The sequence below is a fragment of the Cygnus atratus genome, unplaced genomic scaffold (assembly GCF_013377495.2).
Source record: "Cygnus atratus isolate AKBS03 ecotype Queensland, Australia unplaced genomic scaffold, CAtr_DNAZoo_HiC_assembly HiC_scaffold_40, whole genome shotgun sequence".
Taxonomy (NCBI): domain Eukaryota; kingdom Metazoa; phylum Chordata; class Aves; order Anseriformes; family Anatidae; genus Cygnus; species Cygnus atratus.
Window position 1 is genome coordinate 152,008 of NW_026109996.1, and position 26,391 is coordinate 178,398.

Consider the following 26,391-nt stretch of genomic DNA (forward strand, 5'->3'; position numbering starts at 1 on the left):
CGTGCCCACCACCCTAGGGACCCCATAACCATGTGCTCCCCGCTTTAGGGACCCCATGGCCACAAGTTGAGGACCTTGGGGACCCCGTAACCACCTGCCCCCACCTTGGGGACCCCATGGCCACAAGGTAGGGACCCCAGGGACCCCATAACAATGTGACCCTCACCCTGGGGACCCCATAGTCACTAGGTAGGGACCCCATAACCAGTAGGTAGGGACCTTGGGGACCCCATAACCACCAAATGGTGACCCCGGGGACCCCATAACCACGTGCCCCCACCTTGGGGACCCCATAACCACAAGACGGGGACCCCATAACCACAAGGTGAGGACCTTGGAGACCCCATAACCACAAAGTGGTGTCCCTGGGGACCCTATAACCATGTGTCCCCACCCTAGGGACCCCATAACCATGTGCTCCAACCTTAGGGACCCCATAGTCACTAGGTAGGGACCCCATAACCAGTAGGTAGGGACCTTGGGGACCCCATAACCACCAAATGGTGACCCCGGGGACCCCATAACCACGTGCCCCCACCTTGGGGACCCCATAACCACCAAATGGTGACCCCGGGGACCCCATAACCACGTGCCCCCACCTTGGGGACCCCATAACCACCGAATGGTGACCCCGGGGACCCCATAACCACGTGCCCCCACCTTGGGGACCCCATAACCACCAAATGGTGACCCCGGGGACCCCATAACCACGTGCCCCCACCTTGGGGACCCCATAACCACCAAATGGTGACCCTGGGGACCCCATAACCACGTGCCCCCACCTTGGGGACCCCATAACCACAAGGCAGGGACCCCATACCCAGAAAATGGTGCCCCTGGGGACCCCATAACCCCCTCCCCTCACCTTAGGGACCCCATAACCACAAGGCAGGGACGCTGGGGACACCATAACCACCAAATGGGGCCCCGGGGGACCCCATAACCATGGGCCCCCACCTTGGGGACCCCATAGCCACAAGGTAGGGACCTTGGGGACACGATAACCACCAAATGGTGACCCTGGGGACCCCATAACCACGTGCCCCCACCTTGGGGACCCCATAACCACAAGATGGGGACCCCATAACCACAAGGTGAGGACCTTGGAGACCCCATAACCACAAAGTGGTGTCCCTGGGGACCCTATAACCATGTGTCCCCACCCTAGGGACCCCATAACCATGTGCTCCAACCTTAGGGACCCCATAGTCACTAGGTAGGGACCCCATAACCAGTAGGTAGGGACCTTGGGGACCCCATAACCACCAAATGGTGACCCCGGGGACCCCATAACCACGTGCCCCCACCTTGGGGACCCCATAACCACTGAATGGTGACCCCGGGGACCCCATAACCACGTGCCCCCACCTTGGGGACCCCATAACCACCAAATGGTGACCCCGGGGACCCCATAACCACGTGCCCCCACCTTGGGGACCCCATAACCACCAAATGGTGACCCCGGGGACCCCATAACCACGTGCCCCCACCTTGAGGACCCCATAACCACAAGGCAGGGACCCCATACCCAGAAAATGGTGCCCCTGGGGACCCCATAACCCCCTCCCCTCACCTTAGGGACCCCATAACCACAAGGCAGGGACGCTGGGGACACCATAACCACCAAATGGGGCCCCGGGGGACCCCATAACCATGGGCCCCCACCTTGGGGACCCCATAGCCACAAGGTAGGGACCTTGGGGACACGATAACCACCAAATGGTGACCCTGGGGACCCCATAACCACGTGCCCCCACCTTGGGGACCCCATAACCACAAGATGGGGACCCCATAACCACAAGGTGAGGACCTTGGAGACCCCATAACCACAAAGTGGTGTCCCTGGGGACCCTATAACCATGTGTCCCCACCCTAGGGACCCCATAACCATGTGCTCCAACCTTAGGGACCCCATAGTCACTAGGTAGGGACCCCATAACCAGTAGGTAGGGACCTTGGGGACCCCATAACCACCAAATGGTGACCCCGGGGACCCCATAACCACGTGCCCCCACCTTGAGGACCCCATAACCACAAGGCAGGGACCCCATACCCAGAAAATGGTGCCCCTGGGGACCCCATAACCCCCTCCCCTCACCTTAGGGACCCCATAACCACAAGGCAGGGACGCTGGGGACACCATAACCACAAAATGGGGCCCCGGGGGACCCTATAACCATGGGCCCCCACCTTGGGGACCCCATAGCCACAAGGTAGGGACCTTGGGGACACGATAACCACCAAATGGTGACCCTGGGGACCCCATAACCACGTGCCCCCACCTTGGGGACCCCATAACCACAAGAGGGGGACCCCATAACCACAAGGTGAGGACCTTGGAGACCCCATAACCACAAAGTGGTGTCCCTGGGGACCCTATAACCATGTGTCCCCACCCTAGGGACCCCATAACCATGTGCTCCAACCTTAGGGACCCCATAGTCACTAGGTAGGGACCCCATAACCAGTAGGTAGGGACCTTGGGGACCCCATAACCACCAAATGGTGACCCCGGGGATCCCATAACCACGTGCCCCCACCTTGGGGACCCCATAACCACAAGACGGGGACCCCATAACCAAGTATCCCCACCCTAGGGACCCCATAACCACGAGGTAGGGACCCCATAACCAGTAGGTGGGGACCTTGGGGACCCCATAACCACCAACTGGTGACCCCGGGGACCCCATAACCACGTGCCCCCACCTTGAGGACCCCATAACCACAAGGCAGGGACCCCATACCCAGAAAATGGTGCCCCTGGGGACCCCATAACCCCCTCCCCTCACCTTAGGGACCCCATAACCACAAGGCAGGGACGCTGGGGACACCATAACCACCAAATGGGGCCCCGGGGGACCCCATAACCATGGGCCCCCACCTTGGGGACCCCATAGCCACAAGGTAGGGACCTTGGGGACCCCATAACCACCAAATGGTGACCCTGGGGACCCCATAACCACGTGCCCTCACCTTGAGGACCCCATAACCACAAGAGGGGGACCCCATAACCACAAGGTGAGGACCTTGGAGACCCCATAACCACAAAGTGGTGTCCCTGGGGACCCTATAACCACGTGTCCCCACCCTAGGGACCCCATAACCATGTGTTCCAACCTTAGGGACCCCATAGTCACTAGGTAGGGACCCCATAACCAGTAGGTAGGGACCTTGGGGACCCCATAACCACCAACTGGTGACCCCGGGGACCCCATAACCACGTGCCCCCACCTTGGGGACCCCATAACCACCAAATGGTGACCCCGGGGACCCCATAACCACGTGCCCCCACCTTGAGGACCCCATAACCACAAGGCAGGGACCCCATACCCAGAAAATGGTGCCCCTGGGGACCCCATAACCCCCTCCCCTCACCTTAGGGACCCCATAACCACAAGGCAGGGATGCTGGGGACACCATAACCACAAAATGGGGCCCCAGGGGACCCCATAACCATGGGCCCCCGCCTTGGGGACCCCATAGCCACAAGGTAGGGACCTTGGGGACCCCATAACCACCAAATGGTGACCCTGGGGACCCCATAACCACGTGCCCCCACCTTGGGGACCCCATAACCACAAGAGGGGGACCCCATAACCACAAGGTGAGGACCTTGGAGACCCCATAACCACAAAGTGGTGTCCCTGGGGACCCTATAACCACGTGTCCCCACCCTAGGGACCCCATAACCATGTGCTCCAACCTTAGGGACCCCATAGTCACTAGGTAGGGACCCCATAACCAGTAGGTAGGGACCTTGGGGACCCCATAACCACCAAATGGTGACCCCGGGGACCCCATAACCACGTGCCCCCACCTTGGGGACCCCATAACCACCAAATGGTGACCCCGGGGACCCCATAACCACGTGCCCCCACCTTGAGGACCCCATAACCACAAGGCAGGGACCCCATACCCAGAAAATGGTGCCCCTGGGGACCCCATAACCCCCTCCCCTCACCTTAGGGACCCCATAACCACAAGGCAGGGACGCTGGGGACACCATAACCACAAAATGGGGCCCCGGGGGACCCTATAACCATGGGCCCCCACCTTGGGGACCCCATAGCCACAAGGTAGGGACCTTGGGGACACGATAACCACCAAATGGTGACCCTGGGGACCCCATAACCACGTGCCCCCACCTTGGGGACCCCATAACCACAAGAGGGGGACCCCATAACCACAAGGTGAGGACCTTGGAGACCCCATAACCACAAAGTGGTGTCCCTGGGGACCCTATAACCATGTGTCCCCACCCTAGGGACCCCATAACCATGTGCTCCAACCTTAGGGACCCCATAGTCACTAGGTAGGGACCCCATAACCAGTAGGTAGGGACCTTGGGGACCCCATAACCACCAAATGGTGACCCCGGGGACCCCATAACCACGTGCCCCCACCTTGGGGACCCCATAACCACCAAATGGTGACCCCGGGGACCCCATAACCTTGTACCCCCACCTTAGGGACCCCATACCCAGTAGGTAGGGACCTTGGGGACCCCAAAACCATAAAATGGTGCCCTTGGGGACCCCATAACCCCCTCCCCTCACCTTAGGGCCCCCAAAACCCCAGGGCAGGGGCCCCATAACCTTGTGCCCCCACCCTAGGGCCCCCATAACCCCAAGGCAGAGCCCCCCCCCCCCAACCCCCCCAAACCCCATAACCCCCCCCCCCCCCCAAACCCCACTAACCCCTCTCTGTCTCTCTCTCTTCTCCCCCCCCAGGGCCCCCCAGCGCAGCCCCCGCGGCCGTGGCCCGCCGGGGGGGGCACGGACGCCCCCCCCCACCCCATCCCCGACGCCTTCCCCCCGCTGGCCGCCCCCAAACCGCCCCCCCTCCTCCCCCCCCCAGCTGGGGGGGGCACCGCCACCGCCCCCCCCCCTTCCTCCGCAGCGCCCCCCCCCCCCCCTCCTCCTCCTCCTCCTCCTCCTCCTCCTCCTCCTCCTCCCCCCCCCCTCCCTCCCTCCGCCGCCCCCCCACCCCAAAACCCGCCCCCCCCGCTTTTGGGGGCCCCCCCCTCCTTCCCCCGCCCCCACTACCACCACCACCACCACCACCACCACCACCACCACCACCAGCACCCCCCCCCGCCGCCGCCCCCCCCGGCCCCCCCCCCAGCCGAACGGATGGAGCTGGGGGCCCCCCACCCGCCGCCCCCCCCTCCGCCGCCCCCCCCCCCGCCGCCGCCGCCGCCGCCGCCCCCCCCCCCCCGCCAGCACCCGGACTGCCACCCCTTCGCCCCCCCCCCCTCCTCGGCTTTCCGGACTCGAGGGGGGGCCACCGCCGCCGCCGCCGCCGCCGCCGTCGTCGTCGCCCCCCCCCTCCTCAATTCTTCTGGGGGGGGGGCGCCGCACCCCAACGAAGCCCCCCCCAGGCCCCCTTACGGGGGTCCCCACCTGCGGGGGGGGGGGCGCCCCGACCGCGAGGACTCGGCCATCTTGGGCGTCTGCGGCCCCCAGAGCACCGCCGCCAGCTCTTGACGGCCCCCCCCTCCGCGCTTTTATTAATTATTAATTAATTAATTAATTAATTATTTGGGGGGGGGGGGGAGGGAGGTGGGGGGGGGGGCGTCGATTTATTATTATTGTTTTTTTTTTTTATTTTATTTTAATAGGACTCGGCGCGAAACGGCCCCAAAAATGGGGGGGGGGGGGGGGGTGAGTGGGTGGGGGGGCTCTTTGGGGGTGGGGGGGGGCGTCCTGGTATTTATCCCCCCCCCCCCCTTTTATTTTGGGGGGGGGGGGGCGCTCCTGGGGGGGGCACCCGCTTTTGGGGGAGGCACCCACCCATCTGGGGGGGGACCCATTTCGGGGGGGGAGGGGTCACCCACTCCTGGGGGGAGGGGGTCACCCACTCTGGGGGGGGGGGCGACCCACTTCTGGGGGGGTGGGGTCACGCACTCCTGGGGGGGGGGGGGGAGCAACCCATTTTAGGGCGCCCCCCCCCCCCCCCCCCACCCATTTCGGGGTGGGGGCACCCATTTTAGGCCCCCCCCTCACCTTTTTTTATGGGGGGGGGGGTCCGCCCAATTTGGGGGTCACTCTTTTTTTGGGGGGGGGGTCACCCTATTTGTGGGGAGGGGTGGCCCTATTTGGGGGGGGGGGGGGGGGGGGGGTCACCCCTTTTAGGCTCACCCACCTGATGCGGGGGGGGGGGGGGGGGGCAGCCACAGTTTCCACGGGGCGCACACCCATGGGTGGGGTCCCCACCCCTTTTCTCCCCCCTCCACCCCCCCCCATCTTTTAGGGTTTTTGCCTCGGTTCGGATTTTTTGGGTCGTTTCGGTTTTGTTTTGGGTTGTTTGGTTTTTTTTTGTCTTTTTTTGCCTTTTTTTTTTTTGTTTGTTTTTCTCTTTAATTTATTGTACCAGACGGCGCGCGGGCCCCCCCCCCACCCCCCCCACCCCCCCCCAAACCCCCCCCCCCCCCCCCCGGGTGCCCCCCCCCCAAAAAAAATTTGGGGGAGGGGGTTGTGGGGGGGTCAAAAGGAGGGGGGGGGGTCGCGGGTGGGGGTGGGGGGGGGGGCAGCCTCCAACGGCGCCCCGGGGGAGGCCGGTGAATAAAAATAGTGACGGCAGCCGCCCGCGGGTCCCTCACTGCTGGGGGGGGGGGTCCATAGGGGCCGGGGGGTCCTATAGGGGATGGGGGGGGCTATATGGGTGGGGGGGGGCCATAGGGGCCGGGGAGGGCTATAGGGGCAGCGGAGGGGGTTATAGGGACGGAGGCAGGGATTATAGGGGCTGGGGGGGGGTGCCGATAGGGGATGGGGGGCTATAGGGGATGGGGGGGGCCTATAGGGATGGGGGGGGGGGCCTATGAGGGGCCGGGGAGGGCTATAGGGCAGCGGGAGGGGGTTCAGGGACCGAGGCGGGATTATAGGGGCTGGGGGGGGGGCCTATAGGGGATGGGAGGTCGCTATATGGATGGGGGGGGGGGCCTCTTAGGGTCCCGGGGAGGGCTATAGGGCAAGCGGGAGGGGGTTATAGGGAACCGGAGGCAGGATTTAGGGGCTGGGGGTGGGCCTATAGGGAATGGGGGGGGGCTATAGGGGGTGGGAGGTCCTATAGGGGATGGGGGGGGGGACCTATAGGTGCCGGGGAGGGCTATAGGCATGCGGGAAGGTGGGGTATAGGGACCGAGCAGGGTTATAGGGGCTGGGGGGGGGCCTATAGGGGCTGGGGGTGGCCTATGAGGGGCTGGGGGGGGTCTATCAGGGGAATGGGGGGGGGGGGCCTATAGGGGCCGGGGAGGGCTTATAGGACAGCGGGAGGGGGTTAATAGGGAACCGGATGCAGGGATTATAGGGGCTGGGGGGGGGCCTATAGGGATGGGGGGGCTATAGGGATGGGAGGTCCTATAGGGGATGGGGGGGGCCTATAGGGGCGCGGGGAGGGCTATAGGCGCAGCGGGAGGGGGTTATAGGGACCGAGGCTAGGGATTATAGGGGCTGGGGGGGGGCGATAGGGGATGGTGGGGCCTATAGGGGATGGGTGGGGCCTATAGGGGATGGTGGGGGGGGCCTAGAGGGGCCCGGGAGGTCTATATGGGCAGCGAGGGGGTTATAGGACCCGAGGCAGGGATTATGGTGCTTGTGGGGGGGGCCTATAGGGGATGGGGGGGGCTATAGGGGATGGGGAGGTCCTATAGGGGGTGGGGGGGGGGCCTATAGGGGCCGGGGGAGGGCTATAGGGGCAGCGGAGGCGGTTATAGGGACCGGAGGCTAGGGTTATAGGGCTGGGGGGGGGACTATAGGGGATGGGGGGGCTATAGGGATTGGGGAGGTCCTATAGGGGATGGTGGGGGGGACCTATAGGTGCCGGGGAGGGGCTATATGGCAGCGGGAGGGGGTTATAGGGACCGGAGGCAGGGATTATAGGGGCTGGGGGGGGGGCCCTATAGGGGATGGGGGGGGGCTATAGGGGATGGGGAGTTCTTATAGGGGATGGGGGGGGGGGAACCTAATAGGTGCCGGGGAGGGCTATAGGGGCAGCGGGAGGGGGTTATAGGGACCGGAGGGCAGGGATTATAGGGGCTGGGGGGGGGACTGCTATAGGAACATGGGGGGGCTATAGGGGATGGGGGGGCCTATATGGGATGGGGGGGGGGGCCTATAGGGGCCGGGGAGGCTATAGGTGGCAGCGGGAGGGGGTTTAGTAGGAACCGGAGGCAGGGATATATGGCTGGGGGGGGGGCCTATAGGGGCTGGGGGGCTATAGGGGATGGGGGGGGGCCTATAGGGGATGTGGGGGGGCCTATAGGGGCCGGGGCGGGCGATATATGGGCAGCGGAGGGGTTTTATAGGGACCCGGAGGCAGGGGATTCTAGGGGCTGGGGGGGGGCCTATAGGGGCTGGGGGGGCCTATTAGGGGATGGGGGGGGCACTATATAGGGGATGGGGGGGGGGGACTATAGGGGCCGGGGAGGGCTATAGGGGGCAGCGCGGGAGGGGTTTATAGGGACCGGAGGCAGGGATTATAGGGACGGGGGGGGGGCCTATAGGGGAATGGGGGGGGCTATAGGGGATGGGGGGGCCTATAGGGATGGGGGGGGGCCTATAGAGGGGCCTGTGAGGGCTATATGGGCAAGGGGGGGAGTGGCCTCTAGGGGCCGGAGGCAGGGATTATATGGGCTGGGGGGGGGCCTATAGGGGCTGTGGAGGGGGCTAATAGGGATGGGGTGGGCCCTATAGGGGATGGGGGGGGGGCCTCTAGGGGGATGGGGGGCCGGGGAGGGCTAATAGGTGCAGGCGGGAGGGGGTTACTAAGGGACCGAGGCAGGATTATAGGGGCTGATGGGGAGCCTATAGGGCTGGGGGGGGCTATAGGGGATGGGGGGGGCTATAGGGGATGGGGGGGGGGGGCCTCGAGGGGCCGGGGAGGGCTAATAAGGGGCAGCGGGAGGGGGGGTATAGAGGACTGGAGGCAGGGATTAATAGGGGCCTGGGGGACCTATAGGGTATGGGGGTGGCCCATATAGGGGATGGGTGGGGGCTATTAGGGGATGGGGGGCGGGCCTATAGGGTCCGGGAGGGCTATAGGGGGCAACGGGAGTGGGGGGTGGGGGTTATAGGGACCGGAGTCAGGGATTATAGGCGGGGGGGTGGATTATAGGGGAGGGGGGGGGGCTATAGGGGATGGGGAGGTCCTATAGGGGGGCTGGGTGGGGGTTTATGGGGCCAGAGGGGGGGGGATTCTAGTGGCTGGGGTGGGCTTTTAGGGGCTGCGGAGGGCATTCTAGGGGGGTCGGGGAAGGGAGGTAACAGGGGCTGGGGCGGGGGGGCTTTATAGGGGCCAGAGGGGCGGATTATAGGGATTGTGGGGGGGGTTTATAGGGACTAGAGAGGGGGATTATAGAGGCTTGCGGGTGGACCTCTAGGGGCTGGGGGGGTATAGGGGCTGGGGGAGGGGGGTATAGAGGCCCCTATAGTGGGATGGGGGGGCAACTATAAGGGGCTGGCGGAGGGGCGCCTATAGGGGCTTGCGGGGGACATATAGGGTACAGGGGGAGGGGGTTATAGGGGCTTGGGGGGGCTATAGGGGACAGATAGAGGATTATAGCGGACCTTGGGGGGGTTATAGGACCAGAGGGGGGGATTATAGAGGCTTGGGCGGGGGGGACTATTAGGGTGGTGGGGGGGCCATCACTAGGGGGATGGTGGGGTGCTATAGGGGCTGGGGAGGAGATTATAGGGGCTGGGGATGTTCCTATAAATAAGGGGATGGACAGAGGGGGTTTATAGGGGCCCGGGGGGGCATATAGGGGCCGGGGGATTGCCTATAGGAAAAAGTCAGGGGTTGGGGGTTTTATATTTTATTGGTCTGGGGAGGGGCTTATAGGGGGACCAGCGAGGGGGGGGGGAAATTATAAGGGACGGGGGGCTATCTATAGGTGCTGAGGGGGGGAGAGGCTATAGGGGTTTTGGGGGGAAGTCCCTATAGGGGATGGGAGAGGGGGGTTATATGGGCTGGCGCGGCGGGGCCTATAGCGGGCTGGGTGAGCCTATAGGGGCGGGGGGTATGGCTATGGGGCAGGGGGGAGGGGGTCATATGGACCACTATAAACATCCCCTAAATACACCCCTAAAGCCCTCCACAGGGACCCCACTAAAATACCAACAGGACCCTCTTTAGTCCCCACAGAACCCCCCAAAATACCCTCTGTGAGACCCCCTATAGCCCCCCCGGACACCCCTAAATACCCCCTGAGACCTCCTATAGCCCCCTTTAGGACCCCTTTAATGACTACCCCCTGCGAGACCCCCTGATAAAACGCCCCCAGGAACCCCCTAAATTACACTCTAGACCACCTATAGTCCCCACCAGCATCCCCCAAATACCCTGAGACCCCCTATAGCCCTCCCCAGAACCCCCCAAATCTCCACTGAGACCCCCTGTAGCACACCCCCAGGACACTCTAAAATACCCCCTAGACCCCTTATTAGGCCCCCCACAGCACCCCCCAAATCCCCCCCCTGAGGACCCCCTGTAGCCCCCCGTGACCCCCTAAATACCCCCTGAGACCTACTATAAGCCCCCTTAGGACGCCCCTAAATTACCCCCTGACGAACACCCAATAAACCCCCTCAGAGACCCCTAAATACCTATAGACGCACCTATCCCCCCCAGGACCCCCTAAAAAAAAAACAAATACCCTCTGAGACCACCTATAGAGCCCTCCCCAGAACCCCCCAATCTCCACCTGAGACCACCTGTATCCCCTGAGGACACCTCTACATACCCCCTAGACCCTTATAGCCCCCCAGCAACCCCCCAGATGCCCCCCCCTGAGACCCCCTGTAAGCCCCCCGGACCCCTAAATAACCCTGAGAACCTCCTATACCCCCTTAGGGACCCCCTAAATACCCTCTGAGACCCCTAGTAAACGCCCCCAGGACCCCCTAACATACCCTCTAGACCGACCTATATAAGCCCCCCCAGCATTCCCCCCAAAAATAAACCCCTGAGACCCCCTATAAGCCCTCCCCAGAACCCACCCAGATCTCCCCTGATAGCCCCTGTAAGCCCCCCAGTACACCCCAAATACCCCCTAACCCTTATAAGCCCCCCAGCACCCCCCAAATTCCCCTTAAAAACCCTACTGTAGCCCCCCCGGAACACCCGAAATAACCCCCTGAGACCCCCTCTAACGCTCCCAAAGGACGACCCCCTAAATACCCTCTAGATCCACCTATAGCCCCCCCAGCACTCCCCCAAATACCCCTGAGGACCCCCTATAGCCCTCCCCAGAACCCCCCAATCTCCCCTGAGTACCCCCGGTACCCCCCCAGGACACTCTAAAAATACCACCTCGACCCCCTTTTATAGCCCCCCCAGCCACCCCCCAAATCCCCCCCCTGAGGAGACCCACTGTAGCCCCCCCGGACCCCCTAAATACCCCCTGAGACCTCCCTATAGCCCCCTTAGACCCCTCTACAATACCACCTGAGACCCCCTTATAAACGCACCACCAAGGAACCCCCTAAATACCCTCTAGACCACCTATAGCCCCCCCAGCATGCCTCCCAAAATACCCCTGAGATACCCCTATAGCCCTCCCCAGAACCCCCACCAAATCTCCCCTGAGACCCCCTATAGCCACCCAGGACAATCTAAAATACCCCCTAGACCCCTATTATAGCCCCCCCCAGCACCCCCCCAATCCCCCCCTGAGACGCCCCTGTAGCCCCCCCGGACCCCCCTAACTTACCCCTTGATACCTCCTATAGCCCCCTTAGGACCCACATAAATACCACCTGAGACCCCCCTATAACGCCCACAGGACCCCCAAATACCCTCTGAACCACCTATAGCCCCCCCACATCCCCAAATACCCCTGACACCCCCTAATAGCCCTCCCCAGAACCCCCCCAAATCTCCCCTGAGACCCCCTATAGCCCCCCCAGGACACTCTAAATACCCCCTAGACCCCTTATAGCCCCCCCAGCACCCCCCAAATCCCCCCCTGAGACCCCCTGTAGCCCTACCTGGACCCCATAAATACCCCTGAGACCCCCCTATAGCCCCCCAGGACCCCCTAAATACCCCCTAGACCCCTTATAACCCCCAAGTACCCCCCAATCCCACCTGAGACCCCCTATAGCCCTCCCAAGAACCCCCTAAATACCCCCTGAGACCCCCTATAACGCCCCCAGGACCCCCTAAATACCCCCTAGACCCTCCTCCCATGCCCCCCCCCCCAATACACCTTAGCCCCCACATATACCCCTACAAGTGTGTGTGTGTGGGGGGCAGCACCTATAGGTCCCCCCCCACCCCCCTGTTGGGGAACCCGGGGCCCCCACCCTGACCCCGAGGCGCGGAAGGGACCGGGGCGTCCCCGGGTCCCACCCTGGCTTAACCGTGCCCCGTGACTCAGCCCCACAGGGCCAGTGCTTCCCAGTTGGCTACTGGGATGTACTGGGAGGGGATGGGGGGGGGGGGGGGGTGGTGTGGTCACTGGGGACCCCCGAGTCATTGGGGGGGGGGGGGGGGGCTCTGTTGGGTAATGAGCCCCAAATCATGGCTGGGAGACCCCTTTATAGGACAGGGATGGGTGGGAGACACCCACCCCCCCCCCCCCCATATGGCGCAGGGACCCCCATAGGGTTGGGTGGGAGACCCCCTTGTTGGGCAATGACCCCAAAATCGTGGCTAGTGATGGGTGGGAGACCGCCCCCCCCACCCCCCCCACCCCCAATATGGGGCAGGGACCCCCATAGTGATGGATCAGAGACCCCAATATGGGGCAGGGACCCCTATAGGGATGGGTGGGAGCCCCCCTTGTAGGGTAATGACCCCAAGACCATGGGTGCTGATGGGTGGGAGACTCCCCCCCCCCCACACCCCCCCCAATATGGGGCAGGGACCCCCCCCCCCCCATAGTGATGGATCAGAGACCCCAATATGGGGCAGGGACCCCTATAGGGATGGGTGGGAGCCCCCCTTGTAGGGTAATGACCCCAAGACCATGGGTGCTGATGGGTGGGAGACTCCCCCCCCCTCTATGGGGCAGGGACCCCTATAGGAATGGGTGGGAGACCCCAATATGGGGCAGGGACCCCCTATAGGAATGGGTGGGAGACCCCAATATGGGGCAGGGACCTGAATAGTTACGGATCAGAGACCCCGATATGGGGCAGGGACCCCCCCTTAGGGATGGGTAGAAACCCCCTCTATGGGGCAGGGACCCCCATAGGGGTGGATGGGAGCTCCCTCTATGGGTGCAAGACCCCCTTTGTTGGGTAATGACCCCCTCCCCCCCAAAACATGGCTAGTGATGGGGGGGAGACCCCCCCCTCTATGGGGCAGAGACAACCCCCCCCCCCCCCCATAGGGATGGTTGGGACCCCCCCCTCAGTTTTTGGCCCATGACCCCCAACCAACCTTGACACGATTCCCGCTCAGGGCCACGTCAGCCCCGGGCCCTGCCCTGCCCCACAAGTTGCCCCATCGCGGGCGGGCGGCGCCCCCCCCCCCCCCCCCCCCCCCCCCCCAGCGGGGCGAATCCTTCCGTCGCGCCCCGCGGGGCCGTGCCGGGATAAAAGCTCCGGGTCGCGGGGAGACGCCGGGAAGGAGCCGACCGGCTGCAGGTGAGCCAGGATGGGTTTGGCCCCCGGGGGTAAATTTGGGTTTTTTTTCCCCCCGCCACCACCCCCCAGGGGTAAATTTTGGGGTTGATTTTGCCCCCAGGGGTGACTTCTGGGGTCTTCTTTTAGCCCCAGGTGCAGGTTCAGGGTTTTTTTTTTGCCCCCTTGGGGCTGATTTGGGGGCTTTTTTGCCTTTAGGGACAAATCTGGGGTCTTTGTTTGCCCCAAGGACAGATTCAGTGCCTCCTTTTGCCCCTAGGGGCAAATTTGGGGTCTCTTTTTGCCCCCAAGGGCATCTTTTAGGGTCTTCTTTTGCCCCCACGTGCAGGTTCAGGGGTTTTTTTTTGCCCCCTTGGGGCAGATTTGGGGTCTTCTTTTGCCCCTAGGGGCAAATCTGGGGTCTTCTTTAGCTCCAAGGACAGATTCAGTCCCTTATTTTGCCCCTAGGGGCAAATTTGGGGTCTCCTTTTGCCCCCAGGTGCAGGTTCAAGGGCTTCTTTAGCCCCTCTGCGGCAGATTTGGGTCTTTTGCCCCCAGGGACAGACTCAGGGTCATTTTTTGCCCCCCAAGGGCAGACTCGGTGCCTCAGTTTCCCCTTGGGGCAAACCTGGGGTCTTTGCTTGCCCCTGGGGACAATTTTAGGACACCCCCCCCCCCCCCCCCCCACTCCATCCTAGGGCACATCCAACCCCTTTGTACCCCTCCATGGCTGTTTCTGGACCCCATTTACCCTAAGGGGAAGATCCTGCCCCTTAATTACCCCCCCCCGGGGGAAAATCCCAGCTCCTATTTGCCCCCGGGGCAGCTCAGGACCCCCATTTGCCCCCCCCTTTCTCCCCAGAATGCTGTCCCCACTCTCGGCCCTGCTGCTGCTGGCGGCGCTGGTGCTCCCCACCAAAGGTGAGCTCCGACACACATGTGCGGGGGGGGCACCTCTCTGACACGTGTGTCATCGCGTGTGCAAGGGGAAGGGGCACCTCTCCAACACGCGTGTGCAAGGTGTGGGGGGGGGGGGGTCACCTCCCCGACATGTGTGTTCGGGGAGGGGGGAAGAAGGTGATTTTGGGGAGGGATCGTGGGGGTCCCAGGCATGACGCGCACACGCGTGTGCCCCCCCCCCCCCCCGCAGCGAACACCAACAGCACGCGGGTTATCGGGGGGCGCCCCTGCACCCCCAGGAGCCAGCCCTGGCAGGTGGCCCTCTTCAAGGACATGCGGCTGCGCTGCGGCGGGACCCTCGTCCACCCCCAGTGGGTGCTCAGCGCCGCCCACTGCTACGTCCAAGGGTGAGCTGGTGGGGGGGAGAAAATTTTGGGGGGGGGGTGCCTCCGGGGGGAACCTCTTCTACCACCCCCATGGGACCCAGACCCCCTGGTGCTCCTTTGCTCTGTCTTTCTGCCCCTTTTCTTGGTGATGCTGCTTTTCACGTCAGCTCTGCCCAATTTTCACCTTAACTCTGCCCCTTTTCCGTGTTTCTGCTCTTTTACCCTTAACTCTGCCCCTTTTCTACATATTTCTGCCCTTTTCACCTTAACTCTGCCCCTTCTCTATTTATTTTTGCCCTTTTCACCTTAACTCTGCCCCTTCTCTATGTATTTCTACTCTTTTACCCTTAACTCTGCCCCTTTTTTACGTATTTCTGCCATTTTCACCTTAACTCTGCCCCTTTTCTATATATTTCTACTCTTTTACCCTTAACTCCACCCCTTTTCTACATATTTCTACACTTTTACCCTTAACTCTGCTATTTTCTATGTATTTCTGCCCCTTTTCACCTTAACTCTGCCCCCATTCACTTTAAAACTGCTCCTTTTCTGTGTTTCTGCTCTTTTAACCCAAATTCTGTTCCTTTTCACCTTGGCTCTGCCCCCATTCACCTTAACACTGCCCTTTTCTGTGTTTCTGCTTTTAACCCAAATTTTGCCCCCTTGTCACCTTAACTCTGCCTCCATTCACTTCAGCACTACCCCTTTTCTATTTTTCTGCTCTTTTAACCCAAATTCTGCCCCTTTTCACCTTAGTTCTGCCCCCACTCACTTTAACACTGCCTCTTTTCTGTGTTTCTGCTCTTTCGACCCAAATTCTGCCCCCTTTTCACCTTAACTCTGCCCTTTTCTCTGCATTTCTGCCCCTTTTCCCTTTAACTCTGCCCCCCAGTCTTCCTCCCTTAACTCCTTCCCCATTCCTCATCCCTCCCCCGGCCCCCTTAACCCTGCCCTTCCCACCCCACCGAGAGCCCCCCCCGGCCCCGCCGACCCTCCGAATTCTCCCACCACAGGCTGATGATGGTGCGTTTGGGCGAGTATAATCTGGGGAGCCTGGATGGGACGGAGCAGTTTCGCCTGGCGAGTCGCCTCGTCCGCCACCCCAGATACAACTACACCACCAAGGAGCACGACCTGATGCTGGTGCAGCTGCGCCGGCCAGTGAATTTGGGCCCCGCGGTGCGGATCCTGCCCCTGGGCACCCGCTGCCCCGCAGCCGGCACCCCCTGCCTCGTCTCGGGCTGGGGAACCACGACCAGCCCCCAGGGTATGAAGCCAAACTAAGGGGTTGGGGCCCAAAGTGGTAGTTGGGCCAAAAATGGTGGGAGAGACCATGGCGATGGGGTTCTTTGTGGTTGCGTGTCGTTGGGTTGACCCTAAAGTTGAGGATCTGGGCCCAAAGTGGAGGGGGAGACGACGGTGATGGTGGTCTTTGTGGTTGCATGTCAATGGGTTGACCCCAAAGTAGGAGATTTGGGCCCAAAATGGTGGGAGAGCCCATGAGGATGGGGTTCTTTGTGGTTGCGTGTTGTTGGGTTGACCTTAAAGTGGGGGATCTGGGCCCAAAGTGCAGGGGAAGACTATGGTGATGGCGGTCTTTGTGGCGTCATGTTAATGGGTTGACCCCAAAGTAGGAGATTTGGGCCCAAAGTGGAGGAGAAGACCACGGTGATGGTGACCTTTGTAGCGTCATATCAATGGTTTGACCCCAAAGGAAGAAATTTGGGCCCAAAATAGAGGGGAGACCATGGTGATGGAGGTCATTGTGGTTGCATGTCGTTGGGTTGACCCTAAAGTGGGGGATCTGGGCCCAAAGTGGAGGGGGAGACTATGTTGATGGTGGTCTTTGTAGCATCATGTCAATGGGTTGACCCCAAAGTAGGAGATTTGGGCCCAAAATAGAGGGGGAGGCCATGGCGATGGAGGTCTTTGAGGTGATATGTCAATGGGTTTACCTCAAATTGGGGTATTTGTGCCCAAAAAGGAGGGGGAGGCAATAATAATGGCAATTTTTGTAGTGTCATCAATGGATTGACCCCAAAGTATGGCCCCAGAGTGGAGGAATTTGAGCCCAAAATGGAGACGGATGCCATGATATGGGGCTTTTGGGAGTGGTCTGGCCCCAAAGTGATGGGATTTGAGCCCAAAATGAAAGGGGGAGGCCATGGGGATGGCAATTGCAATGGTGGTGTGTCAATAGGATGACCCCAAAGTTAGGGGGTGGGGCCCAAAATAAAGTGGGTTGGGAGAAGTATAATAGTGGGTTGACCTAAAAATGAGAATTTTGGGGGCTTGTGGACCGATCTGGGAATGTTTCAGAGAGATCGGGTCTTTGGGGTGTAGAATTAGAGGGATACTCATGGAAAAATGGGATTTGAGGGAAAAAATAGGGGTTTTTGGAGAAAGATTTGGGGATTTAGGGGGGCAATTTTGGAGTTTGGGAGTTTGTTTGGGGGGTCAGGGTGCAATCTGTGGAATTGGGGTTTCTTGGGAGCAATCTGGGGTTTGGGGGGCAACCTTGGGTTTGGGGAGAAATATGGGGATTTTTTTTTAAGGGTTGATTTGTTTATTTTTAAGGGTTGATTTTGTTTGTATTTAAAGGTTGATTTTTTTTTAAGGGTTGATTTTTTTTAAGGGTTGATTTTGTTTTTAAAGGTTGGGTTTTTTTTCTTAATTTTTTTTAAGGGTTGATTTGGGGTTCTTGGAGCAAACTGGGGATTCGGGGTGGGGGCTGTGCAACGTGAGGGCGTTGGCGGGGCGGCAGGCTGTTTTGGGTGAATTTTGGGGTGTTTTGGGCAGCATCCTTCCCCAAGATCCTGCACTGTGCCAACGTGACAGTGCAGCCTGAGGCGACATGCCGGCGGGCGTACCCCCGCCTCTACACCTCCAACATGCTCTGCGCGGGGGGCATCAGCCCCGAGGGCAAGCCCGCCGACTCCTGCCAGGTGAGCACTGGGGGCAACTGGGAGCACTGGGGGCAACTGGGGGCACTGGGGGTATTGGGAGTGCTGGGGAAGCTGGGGGGAATTAGGAGCATGGGGTATCAAGGGCATTGGGGGCAACTGGGAGCACTGGGGACACTGGGAGTGTTGGGGGCTCTGGGGACAACTGGGAGGACAGGGGGCAACTGGGGACACTGGGGGCAACTGGTGGCAGTGTGGGTATTGGGAGTGCTGGGGGAGCTGGTGGGAAGTGGGAGCACTGGAAAATCGGGGACATTAAGGACACTGGGGGCAACTAGGGGCACTGGGGATACTGGGAGTGTTGGGGGCTCTGGGGACAACGGGGAGGACAGGGGGCAAGTGGGGGCACTGGGAGTATTGGGAGTGCTGGGGGAGCTGGGGGGAATTGGGAGCACGGGGTATCAGAGGCATTGCGGGCAACTGGGAGAACTGGGGACACTGGGAGTGTTGGGGGCTCTGGGGACAACTGGAAGGACAGGGGGCAACTGGGGACACTGGGGGTATTGGGAGTGCTGGGGAAGCTGGGGGGAGTTAGGAGCATGGGGTATCAAGGGCATTGGGGGCAACTGGGAGAACTGGGGATACTGGGAGTGTTGGGGGCTCTGGGGACAACTGGGAGGACAGGGGGCAACTGGGGACACTGGGGGTATTGGGAGTGCTGGGGGAGCTGGGGGGAAGTGGGAGCACTGAAAATCGGGGACATTAAGGACACTGGGGGCAACTAGGGGCACTGGGGATACTGGGAGTGTTGGGGACTGGGGGCAACTGGGAGCACTGGGGGCAACTGGGGGCACTGGGGATATTGGGAGTGCTGGGGAAGCTGGGGGGAGTTAGGAGCATGGGGTATCAAGGGCATTGGGGGCAACTGGGAGAACTGGGGATACTGGGAGTGTTGGGGGCTCTGGGGGCAACTGGGAGAACTGGGGATACTGGGAGTGTTGGGGGCTCTGGGGACAACTGGAAGGACAGGGGGCAACTGGGGGCACTGGGGGTGTTGGGAGTGCTGGTGGAGCAGGAGTGAAGTGGGAGCACTGGGGAATCTGGGACATTATGGGCACTGGGGGCAACTGGGAGAACTGGGATCATTGGGATGTAGGGGACACTGGGGGCAACTGGAAGCACTGGGTCAACTAGGAGTACTGGGTCAACTGGGAGCACTGGGGAGAACTGGGATCTTTGGGATGTGGAGGGGGTTCTAGGTTTGGGGAGCCTTCGGAAGGTGTTGGGGGGAGAGGGGTCCGTGCCTTACTGGGAGGGAGCCCAACTGGTCCCAGTGCCCCCCAGTGGCCACCAAACTGCTCCTTGCCCTGTCCCTTGGGGTGGTTGGAGGGGGAATTAAGGGGGTGGGGGACACAGAGGGGACGGGACCCTATCCCTGTCCCCGTTCCCCCAGGGGGACTCGGGGAGCCCCCTGGTCTGCAAGGGGCAGCTGCGGGGCATCGTCTCGTGGGGTCCCTCCATCTGCAGCGACCCCCAGCGCCCCGGGGTCTACGTCAACGTCTGCCGCTACGTCCCATGGATCCGCAGCGTCCTGCGGCAAAATTAGGCACCAGCAGCACCCCCTCCAGCCCCCAGACCCTTAATAAAATCCTTTCTGGCCAAGCAAACCCGGTGGTGGGCTCGTCTTGTGGTTTCCAGGGGCTCTAGTGGACCCCAATGGGTTGGGGGTGGTTTGGGGGATGGATGTGGCCATGCGTGGGTGCATCCTCCCCTACGGGTGTTGGTCAGAGCTTATGGGGGGGGTCAGGCTTGGAAATTTTGAGAGGGGCAGAGTTGAGGGGTGAATATGGAGGGAGCAGAGTTAAGAATATCTCTATTTTTGGGGGACGGAGTTAAAGATATCTCCATTTTGGGGGGCAAAGTAAAGGATATCTCCATTTTGGGGGGCAAAGTTACGGGTATCTCCATGATATGAAGGGGCAGATTTAAGGGTATCTCCATTTTGGGGGCAGAATAAAGGGCATCTACATTTTGGGGGGCAGAGTTAAGGATATCTCCTTTTTGGGGGGCAGAATTATGGGTATCTCCTTTCTGGGGGCAGAGTTAAGGGTATCTCCGTGATATGGAGGGGCAGAGTTAAGGATCTCTCTATTTTGGGGGACAGAGTTAAGGATATCTCCATTTTGGGAGGCAAAGTTAATGGTATCTCCATTTTGGGGGGCAGAATTAAGGATATCTCAATTTTGGGGGGGCAGAGTTAAGGACATCTCAGTTTGGGGGGCAGAGTTATGGTTATATCCACACTTGGGGGGCAGACTTTAGGGTACCTCTGTGCCACGGAGGAGCAGACCTAAGGGGATGCACCCACGAAACCATTCCCATCTGGGGACTGGGACCAGTTTGGGACCCCCAGTACGAGGGAACTGCCAGGGCAGGGCACTGAGAACCCCCCCCAAGTTAATCCCACCCCCAATTAATCTCTACCACCCCCAATTAATCTCTTCCACCCAATTAATCTCTACCCCCCCAATTAATCTCTACCCCCCCAATTAATTTCTACCTCCCCCAATTAATTTCTACCTCCCCCAATTAATCTCTACCCCCCCAATTAATCTCTAGCCTCCAATCCCCCAATTAATCTCTACCCCCTCAATTAATCTCTACCCCCCCCAATTAATCTCTACCTCCCCAATTAATCTCTACCCCTCCAACTAATCTCTACATCCCCAATTAATCTCTACCTCTCCAATTAATCTCCCTCCCCCCCAAATTAATTTCACTTCCCCCATCGGGGTGAGGGCTGCCTCGGCCTCCCTGGTGCAGGGCACTGTGGGAGCTCCATGCAGGCTGGGACAGCCCAGGTTAATTAAAGCCGAGTAATTACAACCCTGCCGACTTGCCTGGAGCCCAATTAGCACCCGAGCTCATTAGGGGCCTCTTGACAAGCCTGGAGCTGGTTGGGCAACGAGGTGCCCAGGGCAAGTCGAGACGGTCCAAGAGGGCTGAGTCAGCCCAGCCCAGCCCAGTCCGGCCCAGTGACGGGGCAGGGTTAAACTGGGATTTTCAGAGAACTGGAAGGACCCGCTCGGGCCGAGAGCAGGCCGCGGCGGCGGCTCCCTGCCCCCGAGGTGTCGCGGGGCCTGGGCGGCTCCCCAGGGTCTGCTGGGGTTGGACTGGGAGCAACTGGGAGCAACTGGGAGGCCCCGTGTGGAGGAAGGGGAGGAGATGTGGGCACGTTTCCTCCTCCTCTGGAGGGAGGGAGAGAAATGGGGCTGTCCCTTGGTGTGTTCCCCCCCACCTCAACCCTGATGCCTGGTGTGGGGTCACCTCCTCCCCATGGCCTTGGGGATGGGGTGGAAATGGCTGTGGGGTCTGCCCCGAGAGGTGGCCAGCAACGAAGGCAAGAAAGAAATCTGAGAAAATGAGGAAAATTCAGAAAAAAAAAAAAAAAGAAAATACAGAAAATGGGACAAAAAAAGATGAAGCTGCGTCCTGGTGCCACTCAACCACCCTTGGCCAACCCCAAGTTGAGGAGACACCTTAGAGAGCTGACCTGCTGGAGGTGGAACCTGGCACGTTCTCAACGCGCCTTCTCCATCTCTGGATTCCACTTCCATCAAGGAGATGTTTTTTGGGGCCAACCCCTTCAGAACCAACGTCCTGGTGCACCTTTAACTATCCTCATCCAATCCTGGATGAAGGAAGGAGATGTTCTGTGGTCCAGCCCCACCTGAGATACGCCCTCTTGACCGTCCTCATCCATCCCAAGGTCCCGTGTCCACCTTTGGGATTGGATCCCGTCAGAGCCACGCGTCGATGTTTTCTCATCCACCTTCTTCAAGCCCCAGGTCTTCCACCCAGCACGGAGAAACATTTTGCAGATGGAGCCACAGGAGACGTGTCCTGATGCAACTCTCACCCAACATCATCCAATCATCGGTTCCTGCACCTGAGGAAGAGATGCATTTTGGGATCCAACCAAGTCAGGGCTGCATCCTGATGTCCTCCTGATGATTATTCTCCAGCTCTAGGTCTCACACCTAGCAAGGAGACACGTTTTGGGGTTGACTTCACTGGAGACGTGTCCTGGTGTCCTCTCAGCCATCTTTGTTCAACTCGAGGTCCTGGGTCTAATGAAGAGCCATTTTGGGGGGTTTCAGCCTGGAAGAGCTGCATCCTGGGGCCTCAACCATCCTCCTCCACCTCCTCAATCACCTCAACCATCCTTCTCCAACCTCAGTGTCCAACGAGGAGCCATGTTTTAGGGTTGCCTTCACTGGACATGTGTCCTGGTGCCCTCTCAAGCAACTTGAGGTCCCGTGACCAATTAGGAGCCACGTTTTGGGTTCGAACCCAGCAGAGCTGCATCCTGGGGACTTCTTGACCATCCTCCTCCAACCTCAGTGTCCAACGAGGAGCCATGTTTTAGGGTTGACATCACTGGACACGTGTCCTGGTGTCCTCTCAACCATCTACGTCCAACTTGAGGTCCTGTGGCCAATTAGGAGCCACATTTTGGGTTTCAGCCCAGAAGAGCTGCGTCTTGGAGCCTTCTCAACGATCCTCTTCCAACCTCAGTGTCCAACGAGGAGCCACAATTTGGGGGTTGACATCACCGGACACGTGTCCTGGTGCCCTCTCAACCAACTTGAGGTCCCGTGAGCACTTAGGAGCCACATTTTGGGTTTGAACCCTGCAGAGCTGCATCGTGGGGCCTCCTCGACCATCCCCATCCCAACCCGGTGCCCCCGACCCATCCAGGTGCCACCTGGGGTCACCCCACGGTGTGGGCTTCCCGGAGCCGGGCGGAAGGTGCCACGGCCGTGGCCAGATTAGAGGCGAAGGCGGAGGAAGCCGTTTCCTCCTCCGGCCCCAGATAAAAACCCGGGGCTGGCGGTGGCAAGAGGAAGACGCGCCCGCGGCCGCGGCGCTTCACCAGCTCGGGTGGAGCCTCCCCTCCCCGTGGCCGCGCGGCCTCACGCCAGCCCCCGGTAGGAACGTGGGGCCTCAGGGTCGGGGTGGGGACATTGGGAGGGGGTGGGGGGTCCCTGGTGTGCCCCGGGGGGAAATCGGGGCGGCTCCTGTCCTTCCCTCGCATCTCTCCTCCCTCCTCCCCTCCATCTCGTCCTTCTTGTCTTCCCTCGTCCTTCCCTCCCTCCTCCTTTCCTATCCTGCAGGCCTCCTGTGCTCCTTTGCCTTCCTCCCTTCCTCCTTTCTCTCCTCCTTTCTGTCCTCCTTTCCCCTTTCTGTCCTCCCTTACTCTTTTCTGTCCTCCCTTCCCCTTTCTGTCCTCCATTTCATTTTTTGTCCTCCCTTCCTCCTTTTTTTCCTTCCTCCTTTCTGTCCTCCCTTCCTCCTTTCTGTCCTCCCTTACTCCTTTCTGTCTTTCCTTCCATTTTCTGTCCTCCCTTCCATTTTCTGTCCTCCCTTCCCCTTTCTGTCCTCCCTTCCCCTTTCTGTCCTCCCTTCCATTTTCTGTCCTCCCTTCCTCCTTTTCATCCTCCCTTCCATTTTCTGTCCTCCCTTCCTCCTTTTCGTCCTCCCTTCCTCCTTTTTGTCCTTTCTCCTTTTCATCCTCCCTTCCTTCTTTCTGCCCTCCTGTGCTCCCTTTCTCATCCTCCCTTCTTATCCTCATTTGCCTCCCGTCATTTCCTTCCCGTAACCTTCCCCTTCCTCCTCCTCCTCCCATTCCCATTGCCTTCCCCTTTCCCTCCTTCCCCAGCGCCCCACACCCTCACCCCGACCCCCACCCTGACCCCCACCCCGCCAGGGCCCACCCAGGGTCAGAGCCACCCCGTTGCTGTCTCCTCACAGCTCCTGGCCCTCCGGTATGAAGGTCCTGGTCGTGATGCTCCTGGTGCTGGTGACCGCAGGTAGGAGAGGTCCTGGGGGTCCTGCATCTGCCCCAGGGATTCTGCGTCCACCCGTGGGACCCCCATGTCCACTTTGGATGTCCCCCCCACATACACCTGTGGGACCCCCATATCCACCTTTATTTCCCTACGTCCACCCATGGGACCCTGTGTCCACTTTGGATGTTCCATGTCCCCCTGTGGGACCCCCATGTCCACCTTTATTTCCCCACATCCACCAATGAGACCCCCATGTCCACTTTGGGTGTCCCATGTCCACCTGTGTAACCCCCTTGTCCACTTTGGATGTCCCACGTCCACCTGTGGGACCCCCCATGTCCACTTGGGATGTCCCACGTCCACCCACGGGACCCCCCATGTCCACCTTTATTTCCCCATATCCACCCATGGGAACCCTGTGTCCACTTTGGATGTCTGATGTCCACCCATGGGACTCCTATGTCCACCTTTATTTCCCCACGTACACCCATGGGACCCCCCAGGTCTACTTTGGGTATCCCACGTCCACCTGTGGGACCCGCATGTCCACTTTGGATGTCCCACGTCCACCCGTGGGACCCCCATGTTCACTTCAGATGTCCCACGTCCACCTGTGGGACCCCCCATGTCCACTTTGGATGTCCCACATCCACCTGTGGGACCCCCCATTGGTTGTCCCACATTCACTCATGGGACACCTATGTCCACCTTGGCTGCCCCACGTCCACCCATGGGACCCTCACATCCATCCCAGGGGTCCCACACCTACCCTGGTGGTCTTGCGTGTGCAGGTGGGACCCCCAAGTCCACCCCAGATGCTCCTCTTCTGCCCCAGGTCCCGTGACCACCTATGGGACCACCCCATGCACCCTGGGACCCCTTGTCCACCCCAGGTGCCCTCCAACCACCCTGGAGACCCCACTTCCATGCGTGGGGCTGCCTCCCATCCATCTTGGGCGCCTTCCAACTACCCCGCCTCCACCTTGGTTGCCCCACATCTGCCTCAAGGGGCCACCAGGTGCCCCAAGATGCCCCCCCATCCACCCTGGAGACCCCCATCTATCCCAGGTGCCCCTTGACCACCCAGTGGTCCCTTCCAGCCTGGGTTGGCCTCGTCCACCATTGATTCACCTCCTTGGTCGTGGCTCAGGGGACGTGTGGCAGTGGAGAGGGTCCCAGCCCACCCGTGTCCAGTGGTCCTGGGTCCCAGGCTGCCCACGTCCCCCCTGCCATGTCCCTTTGTCCCCACAGCCTCGAGGAACGTCCTGTGGGTGATCGAGGGGACCTCCTGCGACCTGCCCTGGCAGGCTGCCCTCTTCAAAGGGGACAAGTTCATCTGTGGGGGGACGCTGGTGGCCAGGAACTGGGTGCTGACGGCTGCCCACTGCCACGTCCCGGGGTAGGAGGACATGGGGGAGCAACGCCTGGGGGGTGTTGGTGGCAATGGGCTCAGGCCGCTCAGGAATCAGCCAGGGTTGATCTGGGGTCCTTCTCTGTGGCCAAGCAGGCTGGGGGGCTTGATGGCATCTCAGCGGGTTTCACTCTACCTATTTTGGGGCTACTGTACCCTTAACTCTGCCCTTTTCCTCCCCATTTGTACAAATAACATTAACTCTGCCCATTCTTGACCTGCAAATACCCTTAACTCCACCCGTTTCCTCCCTATTTGTACAAATAACCTTAACTCTGCCCATTCTTGAGCTGCAAGTACCCTTAACTCTGCCCTGTTCCTCCCCATTTGTAAAAATAACATTAATTCTTCCCATTCTTGAGCTGCAAATACCCATAACTCTGCCCTTTTCCTCCTCATTTTTACAAATAACATTAATTCTGCCCATTTTCTGAGCATGTGTAGCTTCAACTGTTTCTTTCCCTTTTTCTTTTTTCCTTTCTATTCTTTTCTTTTTCTTTTTTTTTTTTTTTTTTTGGAGGAGGGGGGGAGGGGATCCATACCCTTAACTCTTTTTTTTTTTTATGATTATCTATAACCTTAACTCTGCCCCCTTTTCCAGCCACTTATAACCCAAGCTCTGCCTCTTCAACGACGACATACAGCCTTAACTCTGCCCATTTTATGCCTTTATATAACCTTAACCCTGCCCTTTTTATGACTCTGTATCACCTTGTCTCTGCCCTTCTCTGCTTTTGCTTCTTCCACCTTTGTCACCACCTTCTGGGACCTCAGCTCTGCCCCCGCCCCTGTTTTGTGGGGGTCCTTGGGGCCCCCACAACCTCTCCAACCATGATGGGTTTGTCTTGATGGGTTCATCCAACATTTGGCTCTAGCTTCATCAACGTGCGGCTGGGGGGCCGGGGCCCCAAGGATCCAGGAATCTCCGAGCAGCGGCGGCTCTCGGCCAAGGTCATCAGCTACCCGCGCTATGACCCGGCCACCAAGGACGGTGACCTGATGCTTGTCAAGCTCCTCCAACCCGTCCACATCAACGAGCGGGTGAAGCCGCTGCCGCTGGCCTCCCACTGTCCAGTGCCTGGCAAGACATGCCAGATCTCAGGATGGGGGTCCACCACCAGCCCTGAAGGTATGAAACCGGTAGCCTAAGACTCAGAAGGCTGGGCATCCTGATATAACCCTTGGACATCCTTCCAAGTATGTCCACATCACCTTGGGGTTCCTTGGACATCCTTCTCCTCCCAAGGAACCCAGGTGTCCATGTCACCTTGGGGTTCCCCTTGGTGTCACTGAGAGAAACACGGGGACAAGCCCCAGGGCAGAGTCTGAGAGGTCAGAGTTGGGACCCTCCATGTGACTTTGTGTTCTCCA

General features: G+C 60.2%; 1 protein-coding gene across 1 annotated transcript in view; it reads left to right on the forward strand.

Moving 5' to 3' along the window:
* LOC118261604 (uncharacterized) overlaps positions 1 to 26,391 on the forward strand; it is a 48,761-nt gene that overhangs the window by 21,770 nt on the left and 600 nt on the right. The window contains exons 6-12 of the mRNA XM_050716810.1: positions 14,431 to 14,489; positions 15,868 to 16,121; positions 17,654 to 17,799; positions 19,211 to 19,353; positions 23,572 to 23,630; positions 24,861 to 25,008; positions 25,896 to 26,149. Coding sequence (XP_050572767.1) covers positions 14,431 to 14,489; positions 15,868 to 16,121; positions 17,654 to 17,799; positions 19,211 to 19,353; positions 23,572 to 23,630; positions 24,861 to 25,008; positions 25,896 to 26,149 — 1,063 coding nt within the window. The remainder of the gene's footprint in view (positions 1 to 14,430; positions 14,490 to 15,867; positions 16,122 to 17,653; positions 17,800 to 19,210; positions 19,354 to 23,571; positions 23,631 to 24,860; positions 25,009 to 25,895; positions 26,150 to 26,391) is intronic.